Source organism: Lynx canadensis, chromosome A1 (assembly GCF_007474595.2).
Source record: "Lynx canadensis isolate LIC74 chromosome A1, mLynCan4.pri.v2, whole genome shotgun sequence".
In the NCBI taxonomy this organism is placed as follows: domain Eukaryota; kingdom Metazoa; phylum Chordata; class Mammalia; order Carnivora; family Felidae; genus Lynx; species Lynx canadensis.
In genome coordinates, this window is record NC_044303.2 from 208,246,184 (window position 1) to 208,259,540 (window position 13,357).

Genomic DNA, 13,357 nt, shown 5'->3' on the forward strand with positions numbered 1-13,357 from the left:
CCAGCTGAATTCCAAACCGAGATGGAAAGATGGATATCTAAAGGGAAGGGTCTCATCCTGCTCGGAAATCTGAATGTGGTGGATAGTACTAAATGAGCGTCACGAGGAACCAGATTCTGCAGGAGAGACTGCCGACCCTAGAACGCCAGGTGTCACTGTCACAAGCATTAGTGACTGCTTTTAGGGCTTCCATCATAAAACCATAGACTCATCTGGGAGTAGAAGGCTACAGTGCTGTGGATGCAGTTTTAGACGTTACTCCTTTTTGGCGTTAGAAATTCTAATGTTTCCAGCTGGTTTTGTGCAGTTTCGTTCAAGGAACATTGAGACCTTTGGGCAATTTAAGGGGCAAAAGTGCGTGGGTGCTGTGGGAGACAGAAGACTGTGTGAGCCTACTGAGCCCTGCAGAGACCTGGAGGAAGACTGTGGGAATGAGTTTAAATGTGGCACAGGTAATCCTTGCATCCTCCTTGCTCATTGTGGGCTTCTGTGTGCACTCATGAGCAGAAAAAAAACACGTCTGCTTTGACACGCTTATGGTTGCAAGTGTGAAAGGTACCAGTAAAAGGGCCATCTATAAATGTTGTACAAAGAATTCAAATGTATGCGCATTCCCTCCCCTCTGTCATTAAAGTACACTTGATAACTTCAGGAAGAGAGGAAATTTGGCATTAGACTCACAGTATCTTTTTTTTTTCTTTTTTAAATATAATTTATTGTCAAGTTAGGTAACATACAGTTTATACAGTGTGATCTTGGCTTCGGGAGTAGATTCCCATGATTCATTGCTTACATACAACACCCGGTGCTCATCCCGACACGTGCCCTCCTCAGTGCCCATTACCCATTTTCCCCTCCCTCCCCCCTTCAACCCTCAGTTTGTTCTCTGGATTTAAGAGTCTCTTATGGTTTGCCTCCCTCTCTGTTTGAAACTATTTTCCTCTTCCCCTCCCCCCATCATCCTCTGTTAAGTTTCCACATATGAGTGAAAACGTATGATATCTGTCTTTCTCTAGCTGACTTATTTCACTTAGCATAATACCTTCCATTTCCATCCACGTTGTTGCAAATGGCAAGATTTAGCACTATCAACAATAGCCAAATTATAGAAAGATCCCAAATGTCCATCGACTGATGAATGGATAAAGAAGACGTGGTTTATATATACAATGGAATACTACTGGGCAATGAGAAAGAATGAAACCTTGCCACAGTGTCTTTCTTGATTTTGATTGCAGGCAGATGCATAAAGAGGCGACTTCTGTGTAATGGTGACAATGACTGCGGGGACTTTTCAGATGAGGATGATTGCGAAAGTGATCCCCGTCCTCCCTGCCGTGACAGAGTAGTGGAAGAATCCGAACTGGCCCGGACAGCAGGCTATGGGTCTGTACTTGGCTTAAATGTTTCTCCTTGAGGATGAAAGTGACCTCTATTTCCCCTGCTGTGCTGGGGTGACGGAGGGTCTGAGTTAGAGAGTAGCTCATGGGTCCGCTTTCTGTTTGAATTATGCTTGAGCTTGAAAGAAGGTAAAGTGCTGAATCAGTATCTCCAGATAATTTGGACACGCTGTCCAGCCTTAGTAGGGGGTCCATAGAATCAGGATGATAGGTGATTATTTGAGTCCAACAGGAGATGAAGCACCTCATTTGTGAACCTCTGGAAGGCCATAGCAATGTTAAAGTGATATGTTAACACTTGAAATTGAAATCACCTGTGGTTGGTGTGGCAATCCAATTCAAATATTTGAATTGTCAGCAAGGCTGCCTTCCACTGGAACTTGTCCCGCATCTATACCTGGTTGTAAGTTCTCAGGAGTTTCCTGCCTTGTAGAGTTGACCCAGGAGGAATAGGGCAGAATAATCTGTTCTGATGCCTGATGGCAATGGCGTTGAGACTCTGGTTCTCATCACCAGATGAAGTTCCATCCATGTTCTATACATAGGAGCTCTGGGCAGCTAAGCTCAGGTGAGAAGCCTTGGACAGTTTAGAACTCAGAGTTCTGCAGAATAAGGACCATTACCCATAGATCTGTGCCCTAAGAATTAGAAAAATGACATAAGCCCCAGGTGCTATCCTGTTCCAAATAGAGGACACCCCAGGAATATCTACAGCATACTTTCCAAATGTGGTTCTGAGCTTTCTTCAGTGAAGGTACTTTTGGTGGATTTGTTGGCAAATTGTACTCAACAGAGACAGCTGTTCCCACATCCAGTGGTGTATTGACGGAGATGGCACATGGCTCTGTTTCGTTGCCTGTAGTGCAATGTGTCTTATCAACCTCATAATCCCAGTGCCTGGTTCATCATAGGCACTCATTAAATACTGGTGGGTAGATATATAGAGGAATTAATTGATTGATTGATTAATGAAAATAAGTGCTTCTAAAATACTGTCAATTGGCATCAGGTAAGATTGAAACTGGGTACCTGGAAATTCAGGTTCAGGACTCGAGTCCTGGAAATGGGGATAGGGAGAGGCAAGAAGAAGATGTGGGTGACGGTAAAAGCAAGAGGAGGAACTAAGGTACTGGTTCTCAACCAGAGGCGATTTTTTTTCCCAGAGGACATTTAGCAATGTCCGGAAACTATTTTGCTGGTCACAACAGTGGGGTATGGGATGGAGGACCCAGGGGGTGAGGGAGCCCTGCTGATATTCAGTGGGTAGAGGCCTTGGATGATGCTAACCATCCTGCAGTGCACAGGACCCACAATGTCATTGGTGCTCAGACTGAGACCTTACACCAAGGCAGGGGGCAGTTCCTAAGGTAAGACCCCTGCATCGGTTTGGCTACGAGTGGAGACGTCTTCTCTCTCTAAACCAGATGGAACTTGTGCTTGTTGAATCACAGTAAGGAAAAAAGTCCAGGAGACCAAGAGTCAGGCGCCAGATAAAACATTTCACACATCCTCTATTCACTTTATGAAATCTTGTCCTAGCAGCATTCAACTATTGCCCACTAATACTAAGTGTCTTTGGCCTTTAGCCTAAAGGTAGGAGTCTTGAATCCAATGTATAATAGTTTTTGTCTCCAGACTCAGGAGGTTATTTTAACGATTGTTAGTAAATGGTATGGGGGTTGTCTGCAACCTTATAACCAGATTGCTGTATGCTCCAGTGAGTTCTGACTCTTCTGTTTTCTTCAAGGAGATACTGTGAGCCCCTGGTGAAAGTCCATTGTCACTTTGTTTTGTTTTGTTGTAGATCCAAGAAACAGTTTTCTCTCTAATCTAAACAGATGGGCTTGAAGGTGGGCGTTGCATATGTTATGTATTTTCACACAGGGCAAATTTACACCCTGTCTTATAAAAGGCTACAGAAATTGTAGCCCACTTAGCTGAAAAACAATCATTCATAATCTATTGGTTTTCTTCGCTCAGAGAAAAGAAAAATTTCCTATAAAGCATTTGTAGGAAGTTATATGATGAGGCATTCCAGAGAGCTGGCTGGGACTCCCTAAATACATCATGCTTTACCACCGTAAGGCCTGATGGAAGGGAACGTCAGAGGGCTGACTCTTCGAGACCAAGAAAGAGGGTGGGGCCCCAGCTACGGGAGAAGGTTGGCTGCAGAGGTGGAAAATGAGGTTGGTCCCCATAGAATAAGTCCACCAGCATTTTTTAATTAAATTCCCTATTCAGCACCTTTTTCTACGTTGTTTCTCTATAGCTTTCCATAATAATCCTGTGAGGCTGTCAGGGGAGTTATTATATTCATTTTACAGATAAAAACTGAGTGAAGCAAATAAAACCAGTTTAGTCTCTTTAGGTTCTAGCAGAACTCTTTAGTCTCTAGTGGAACTGAAACCCACATTTCTCTGACTTTTATAAAACTAGATTTGTTTCACCACCACCTTGGCCTTCTGTCCACATGCTCATCACCACCCACATCACCATCACTGCAAAGCCCATGAATCAACACTTTATCTTCAAAGTAAAACTAACCTTAGAAAATGAAACTCCTTAGGTTGCTATTTATTACCCACATTTTTGAATTAAGAATATTGAAGAATGGTATAAATCAGTAATTAATATTTAAGATGAGTTTCCAAAATGACATGCTTTATTAGATTTGAGATATTCTTCAATCCCATTAATGTTGCATATTTATTTACGATGCATCTCCATTATTCTTCTAAGGGCCTAATGGGATATATTGAATAGAGGTAATAGGAGTAAACACCCTAGTCAGAGCAACATGCTTGTAAACTGCTTCTACACAGTCTAACCTGGAAACTCTCACTGAACCTTATCAGCAGTCATGCACAGCCAGATTCTTTTATACATGAAAGTCACAAGTCATTACCTAGAGTCCTTAACTTATATGTGTTTTTCATTTGAAGGACTCCCACTTAAATTCTTAATGCCAAGAAAATTCCCTTGTATCACAAATGTTTCCGCCTCTTGCCTTGTAGGCATCTGAGATTCTCCAGAAGTGTTTAGGGAAATCCTCAGCTCATCTTGCATTCATTGAAAAAATATAAATCCAAACCATCTGTAAATGATGTACAGCATGCAATGAATTACTTTTTTTTTTTTTTAATGTGCTCTAAGCATAACACCACTTTTGTGGAAGAATCTTTGTTTTCTGTTTACCTGGTAAATTGGAACTGTCTATGGTTCTAGATGCTGGCATGAAAACAGGCACCTCTAGGTGCTGACAAAATATACATGCTTTTTTTAATTTCCCAGGCGATGACATTCCAACCATGAGAAGTTTTCATGTTTCTTGGCTGAAAAAAAAGTTGGCTCATTCTAGACTAGACTGGCTGTCTCTGTAGTAGTGGAACCAAGTCAAAAGTTTTGAAACATTTCTTCCTTAGTTGTGCTTTAGACTGTGGATCAGCTTCATTGTAACTTTCCAGATGGATGCAGCCAACTAGTCAATTTGCTGTTCTGTAAAACAAAACCTACAAAGTGGGGTATGCGTACCATGGGGTGCAAAAAAGACTTTCTAAGGGGCAGGTAAGTTTTCACATAGTAGTTTCCTCAACTATTAGTGGCTTAACTACTCTATTGGACTGACAGGAAATCTTCGATTCCATACATATATATTGTTCATAAACTTGATAAGCTTAACAACTCCGTGGCATTCAGGTTATCAAGCCCATTCTCCCCTTTCATCTCCCCTTTTAAAATCACGGAGCTTTCATTTTCCAAAAGGAGAATACACCCCTTACCCATCTAAATTTTACCATGTGGAAGAACCAAGAAACGTCTTCAAATACTGCTGCTCAGTTGGGCTCCAACACCTTGTAAGTCAACTGGTCTCTCACTCTTTTTATCAACAACACTGAAAGATATTCTAATCAATTGTCAGACAATGGGCTATGAAAATAATTTTTAATGAAAAACTAGTCTGTGACCTTTTTTTGGCATACATCTCAGAAGATCAAAGAATCAAGTGACATTGCCATGGCAAAATTCCTTCTATTCTTATCTACTTATGTACGTGAGTAAAGTTTCTCAGCATTTACATTTATAAAAATAGAAAGTAGGAATAAGTTGATTATGAATCTTGTCTTTTTCTAGCAATAAGTAATATTCACCCACAAGGGATAGGAACTCATCAATTAATTTAAAAAGAAGTCCCATTCATTTCACTGAGACATCATTCCCCCCCAAAATTACTTATGTTTACTTATTACTTTAAAATTTTTAATACTTATATATACTGATACTAATAATAACAACTCAATCCAGAGGAACTTTTAATTACTTAGACCCTATGGTCAAAAGGTATCTTGAAATTTTAGAAATTTCACTTAATATCTTTTTAGTACAGAAAAGTATAAAAAAGTAATCAATTAAAATTTCCAAGATATCTGCACTGCAAAGGAAACAATCAACAAAACTAAAAGGCAACCGATGGAATGGGAAAAGGTATTTGCAAATGACGTATCAGACAAAGGGCTAGTATCCAAAATCTATAAAGAGCTCACCAAACTCCACACCCAAAAAACAAATAATCCAGTGAAGAAATGGGCAGAACACATGAATGGACACTTTTCTAAAGAAGACATCCAGATGGCCAACAGGCACATGAAAAGATGCTCAACGTCACTCCTCATCACCGAAATACAAATCAAAACAACACTGAGATACCACCTCATGCCAGTCAGAGTGGCTAAAATGAACAAATCAGGAGACTATAGATGCTGGCGAGGATGTGGAGAAACGGGAACCCTCTTGCACTGTTGGTGGGAATGCAAACTGGTGCAGCCGCTCTGGAAAACAGTGTGGAGGTTCCTCAAAAAATTAAAAATAGATCTACCCTATGACCCAGCAATAGCACCGCTAGGAATGTACCCAACAGATACAGGAGTGCTGATGCATAGAGGCACTTGTACCCCAATATTTATAACAGCACTTTCAACAATAGCCAAATTATGGAAAGAGCCTAAATGTTCATCAACTGACGAAGGGTAAAGAAGATATGGTTTATATATACAATGGAATACTACTTGGCAATGAGAAAGAATGAAATCTGGCTATTTGTAGCAACGTGGACGGAACTGGAGAGTGTTGTGCTAAGTGAAATAAGTCATACAGAGAAAGACAGATACCATATGTTTTCACTCATATGTGGATCCTGGGAAACTTAACAGAAGACCATGGGGGAGGGGAAGGGGAAAAAAAAAGTTACAGAGAGGGAAGGAGGCAAACCATAAGAGACTCTTAAATACTGAGAACAAACTGAGGGTTGATGGGTGGGGGGAGGGGAAAGTGGGTGATGGGCATTGAGGAGGGCACCTGTTGGGATGAGCACCGGGTGTTGTATGGAATCTAATTTGACAATAAATTATATAAATAAAAAAAAATTCCAACCTAAAATAACATCACATTAGATGAAAATTCTGTGGAATTGGAATAGAAATATGGATCCAAGAATAAAAAGGGGTAAGTGCATATGAACAATCTTTGTATCTTTCACTCATTTTGTAGTGAACCTAAAACTTCTCTGAAAAATAAATTGTCTTTAAAAAAAAAAGGAATCAAAAAGAATACCATAAACTGTCTAGTTGCTAAAGATATATAAACATTGCAGTGATTTGATACCCACCCAATACTATGGCATTTCATTGGATTTATTTTAAAAAGAGGCAAAACAATCGTATTTTAAGGTGTAAATAAATATTTGTAGCCTGCTGAGAAATTATACCCTTTGCAACTACTCAAACTTAAGATGAAAAACTTTTTAAGTTTTTTTTAATGTTTTACTTATTTTTGAGAGAGAGAGACAGAGAGAAAGACAGAGCGTGAGCAGGGGAAGGCAGAGAGAAAAGGAGACAGAATATGAAGCAGGCTCCAGCCTCTGAGCTTTCAGCACAGAACCTGATGTGGGGCTCGAACTCACCACCCATGAGATCGTGACCTGAGCCGAAGTCGGATGTTCAACCGACTGAGCCACCTAGGCACCCCAAGATGAAAAATTCTATATATCAAGCTAAAATTGTGCAGGCAGGCTGAGTTGGACATCATCTTTTATAGAGTAAACAAGCAGAAAATCTGGACGCTTCTACCTGAAATCATGCCATACACATTTCCACCTCCATGCTTTCATGCACACCATTCCTCCTTGCATCCCCATCCTTCAAAACCCAAGTCAAATCCTACTTCTTCTAAAACTCTATTTATGACCCTGAAATGGGGTTTCTTCCTGTCGGGAACCTGTGTAGCACTTACCTGTGCTGTTCATTTGGCACATGTGTATTCGTCTTTGGATTCTTTTGTTTTAAAGTTTATTTACTTATTTTGAGAAATCACACACAAGCGGGGTAGGGGGAGAGAGCGAGAGAGAGCAAATCCCAAAAGTTTGGGTCGTGGTCTAGAGAAATGGAAGAATTTCTGCTTTTGTGTCAAACTCAGTTACAACTTTGCAGATCAAACATCCGTCTTGGCCTCCTTGGTCTAGAACCCCATATTCCAGAGGCAGTCTAGATAACAATGACTATTCCTCCAAAAAACAGAAGTGTTCTTCTCAGAGAATGCTTCTTGTTCATACGTTGCTTTGAGCCCTACAACTCAAACTTAACTTCTTTTAAGTTAAATAAGGTTTCTATTTCTGAATTGAACCTTTCCAAATAATATTTTGCTGGGAGGAAAAAGTAGAACTTTTGAGAATGCCTTGTCAGGATGCTGAAATTTTTGTGTTTCCCTTTGGAAAATATAATAGAGATGATATAAGCCTGGAGGGAATGAGGTTCTTGACAAGCAGTGAGGCAGATGGAGGAAAAAGCTTAAGTTTAAAGAGCATGGGGAGAGAAAGAGCCCCAATGTTGATTCGTAGATTAAAAATTACATGCATATGTTATACTGCCCCCCTGAGATGCTCTGTTCTCAAATAATTTAAATAGGTGGTATTACAGAGTTGGCTCTTAGTTCACTAAGGGAAGCTAGCTGAGAGTTACAACACTGGGGTTAAGACTCTAGGAGCCAGATGGTCCCATGCTCCCTACTTACTGCATATCTTTCATTGTAGTCTCCGCAGTGCCGAGGTTGCCTGGAAGTTTATAAGGTCTTCCTAAGGTGTGCTTCCTGCCAGAGATGTAAAGCAGAAGTGAGCAGGCTCTTGCTTCTGTTCCTGATTATATCACGCATATGTTGGGGGCAGTGGGGGGGCTGAGCCAAAGCTCTCTCTTTCCCCAGCTACAGAGGACTGCCTTGCATTAGCTCCTGGTATCGCCATACCTAATGCTACTCTGTTCATTCTCAGCATCAACATCTTAGGGATGGATCCCCTAAGCACACCTTTTGACAATGAGTTCTACAATGGATTCTGTGACCGGGTTCGGGACGGAAATACCTTGGTCTACTACCGCAGGCCCTGGAACGTGGCTTCTCTGGCCTATGAAGTAAGTCTCAGAAGCGACCACATTGCCCAACTTTTAGCTGAAAAGCCACTTCAATAAGTTTAACACTAAATAATTTGAAAAGTCCAGTGGAATAAGAATTTGATGTGAATATAAGACTGACTTAAAGAAAAAGGGGTGTGGCTTCAATCTCTTTTGAAAACACACGGTGGTGTACAGCCAATCCTCAGTAATGTGCACACAGCAATAGAGTTTTGGCAAATACCTAGACCCCATAAAGAGAATCATCTAAGATCCTGATAACACTAAAAATTAAATTAATGCTGATTTAAGTACTGGGTACACTGCTTGCATGCTATTCAAGACCATTTTTTGCTAGCCTACCAGTGAAAACCCATCTTTATATTCCCCTTGGTAAAGCCTGCTTGACTAATGTGAATGGCTCTTTTCACTAACCTCACACCTCTCTAGCTCCTGTAAAGCTATTTCTTAAAATGACTTTTACTCTACACAATGCCACCCCAAACGTAATCATCTTCCTAAAAGTAACCTAAATTCTCTACAACCATCACAAACTGGACCTGTCCATTTAAAAGATTAGTACTTATCTGGGGCACCTGGGTGGCTCAGTTGGTTGAGCATCCAACTTCGGCTCAGGTCATGATCTCGCAGTCTGTGAGTTCAAGCCCCGCGTTGGGCTCTGTGCTGACAGCTCAGAGCCTGGAGCCTGCTTCTGGATTCTGTGTCTCCCTCTCTCTCTGCCCCTCCCCCGCCCATGCTCTCTCTCTCTCTCTCTCTCTCTCTCTCTCTCAAAAATAAATAAACATTTAAAAAAATTTTTAAATAAATAAAAGATTAGTATTTATCACCTTTAGAGAGACTTGATCTAAGCAAGATATAATAAAGAACAATAATTGGCTTATTCTGAACCAGAAGCGACAACAATTTGTTTTCTTAAATGGTCTCATGGGTGACCCATAAAGTTTGCTTTATTCAGTTTTCACAGAGTCCTTTATTACTATTGTTACAATGGTTTCAAAAACACATACACTTTTAAATGAATACAGTTGATATTTCTATTATTTTTAACAATGTTTAAAACAATACCTACCCATTGTAACCTGAAGTGATCATGCTTTCCCATAAATACTAAAGAGTTTAAAGTCTGAACTATTTGGAGGGCATTTTTTTTCATATGCAACCACATCACCCTATATTTTTGTACCTGTAAGTCCAGAATGGAATCAATTTTCCCCCAAATTTCAGGGAACATGTTGGATTATTGATCTTTCCCCATGGATGCCAGATTTACCCTCTTTAAGCACATTTTTTGAGGGGAAGACGATCTTTCTAAAGAGTATTACAAATGTTCCACTTTCTTAAAAAAAAAGAACATACCAAAGATAAGGTGACCTTTGTCATTGCTGATGGAAGAAGGGCTTGTTGTCTTACTTAATTTTGTTTCTCAGGTCTGCGTCACGGTTTTCCTGTCGTCACTGTGACCAGCCTCTTGGCTCCTCTATAGGTAGGAATGGCTGCAAGTGACACAAGATGGTGAGGGCTGGGGCATTGCAAGGGACTGACCCTGAAGCTACATTCGGAGAGCAAATACAGTGTTTTCTCTTATTTGCAACCCTGGAAACAGAGGGGCTTCTGCACTCAGAGTAGTTTGGATTTTACAGAGGAGATGTATTGCTTACCCTGTATATTACTTACACCCCCAGGGGAGCTGGGAATAGCGTCCCATAACCAAACACATTGGATGTGGACCTGGATTTTTAGTTGGTGTCAACTGATAGGATAAGTTGGCTGGGAGTTTGCTAACGTCCCCAAATCACCTTCTTGGTGCTACAACTGCTGGTGCTCCCCCCACTCTAATCTGTTGTAGGCTTGGGAAATAGCCAAATTTGTTTCTGCCATACAGAAAAGAACCTAAGTGGAAATCTCTATTTTGACTTCTTAGAATTTCTTTTTGCACTTTCTAATATTCAATGTAATATTTTGCCTCTTTTTTCATGCATATTATTACAGTAACTGAAGGCAAAGAATGCATTTTTATTTTATTTTGTTTTATTTTATTTAAATTCAAGTTAGTTAACATATAGTATAATAATGGTTTCAGAGAATAATTTAGTGATTCACCACTTGCATATAACACCCAGTGCTCATCCCAACAAGTGCCTTCCTTTATGCCCATCACCCAATTAACCATCCCCCCACTCAACGTCCATCTAGCAGCCCTTAGTTTGTTCTCAGTATTGAAGAGTCTCTTGTGGTTTGCCTCCCTCTCTGTTTTTATTTTATTTTTGCCTCCCTTCCCCTATGTTTATCTGCTTTGTGTCTTAAATTCCACATATGAGTGAAATCATATATTTGTCTTTCTCTGAATGGCTTATTTCACTTAGCATAATACATTCTAATTCCATCACATTGTTGCAAATGGCAAGATTTATTCTTTTTGATTGCCAAGTAATATTCCATTGTGTATATATGTGTGTGTGTGTATATGTGTGTGTGTGTGTGTGGTATATATATATATATATAATATATATATATATATATATATCCCATCTGAAGGCAAAGAATTCATTTTATACTTCTTTATATCCTATTATACTAATATCCAACTCAATATATGTATATGGAATATGCTCAACAAATTTTTATTGGATGAATTCATTTGTTTAAATCCTATTTTATTACTCATTGACAATAATTTAGTGTCTTTTATTTTTTTTGAAAGAACTTTACTAGCCTATCATGATATGAAGAATATTTCTTAATAAAGTCATCTTTCCCTGATACCTTCACACTCTCTCAGTGCCTCTTATCTCAAATGTGGCTCTGGTTCTACAACACACTGCATAGGTTGGAATCCCAATTCTGCCCCTAAGCAGTGGTGAGATCTCAGGCATATTATTTATCCTCATCATGCCTCAGTTTACTCATCTTTAGAATAGAAATAATGATACCTACCTTGTAAAGATAAATGAATCTAAAACACTCAGGAAATTAGTGGCACATAGCAAACACTCAATAAATATTTGTATTATTCTTTCTTAAGAATATAATTAGGAAAAGGCTTAGCTACAATTAAGTGTGTAATTAACAGTCACATTACATGTCAAGGTTTATTGGCTACTTTGTAAGTCAGAAGCTAAGAACCACTGAAGCCCGCAATTATGGGGAAAAAGCAGTGATGGTTACATGCACAAATCAGTTCCTTTTCACTTGTTTTCCTCTGGTCCTCTCCACTTTTGTTGTTGAAAGTCATGATTTGTAAATCAGGTTTCAGGTTTTCATTACAATTTTCTTTAAACTGGATCACCATAAGTATGTAAGATTTATGAGATCGACAAAGAATTGTAAAATGCGCTTGGATTATAATCATCTTTTCCTGCCCAAATCCTGCCAAAACCCTGTGTGACTTATATCCTGTGGCTGCCAATAACTTCTTGTTGCCTCTTAACATCCTGTATCTATTCTACGACAGCTACTCACATCTGGAGCCACATCCTTAACCTGTGTTCACCAAAACAGTGCTGTCTCTGAAAAATCTGAACATCAGGAAATCGAGCATTTAACTCTTTGCCTCACTGCAACTGACCGGTCTCTCTGCTCTCACATTTATTTAGACCACAGGCCTACTCTTGGGCTCCATGGAGACCCAGTTCTTTGGCATCTATTTTCCTCCCAGTTGATCTTACATAACAAATAAACTCACCATGGATGTAAGGTATGGAGACAGACAGACAAAAGTGACCGCCCCCCCCGCCCCCCACTGGATGATGATAGGCCACCAAAAAAGCTGTGGGAAGTCAGGGAAGGGGGAGTCGGCCAAAAAAAGAGTCAAAGTCAATTCCAAGAACAAGATAATGATTTGAGTGTTGATAATTTTGAGTGTGAGGTTCTGTGTGACGTCTAGGTGAAGTTGTCCTGCAAAGAGTAGATTATACAAATGTGAGCAGAGACAGAACAATCTGAATTGGAGGCAGAAATTTAGGAGTCATCAGCATACAGATGATCATTAAAAGCTTGAGAGTGCTTGAGATCCTCCAGGAAGCATACAATGAGAGAACAAAGAACACAGGAATGAGGTCCTAGAGCACAGCTAACATTTAAGACGCAGGCAGGGAAAATGATCTCTCGAAGACACTGGCTAAATTTCAAATTACCCCCAAATTTAGTAGCTAAACAATTAGGCTGAGGGCGGCTCCTGAGATTGCAGTCAGTCTCTTCTTTCTAGGTCCTTCTCTCAATTAGTGAGAGATGGCATTAGTAATAATAATTAAAGATAATAGATGGTTTTACTATCTATCTGCACAAAGTCTCAGTGGCCTCTTTAACAGTTTTATCTCTTTACCTTCTATTTCCAGTCACTCTCCCACCTCTCCCTTTCAATTTGAACTCTGAAATATTTATCGGTTGTATTCTATCTCCTCCACTCCCAGTGCCAGAAGTAATGTTTCTTTCTTTTCAAGAAGTATCAGTTGGATAAACCTTTATATAGGAGAGCTTTAACTGACCTTTATAATGTGCATGGGC

General features: G+C 39.8%; 1 protein-coding gene across 1 annotated transcript in view; it reads left to right on the top strand.

The window, feature by feature from the left end:
- Positions 1 to 13,357, top strand: part of C9 (complement C9) — a 53,775-nt gene that overhangs the window by 14,169 nt on the left and 26,249 nt on the right. The window contains exons 3-5 of the mRNA XM_030330781.1: positions 308 to 452; positions 1,239 to 1,386; positions 8,716 to 8,854. Coding sequence (XP_030186641.1) covers positions 308 to 452; positions 1,239 to 1,386; positions 8,716 to 8,854 — 432 coding nt within the window. The remainder of the gene's footprint in view (positions 1 to 307; positions 453 to 1,238; positions 1,387 to 8,715; positions 8,855 to 13,357) is intronic.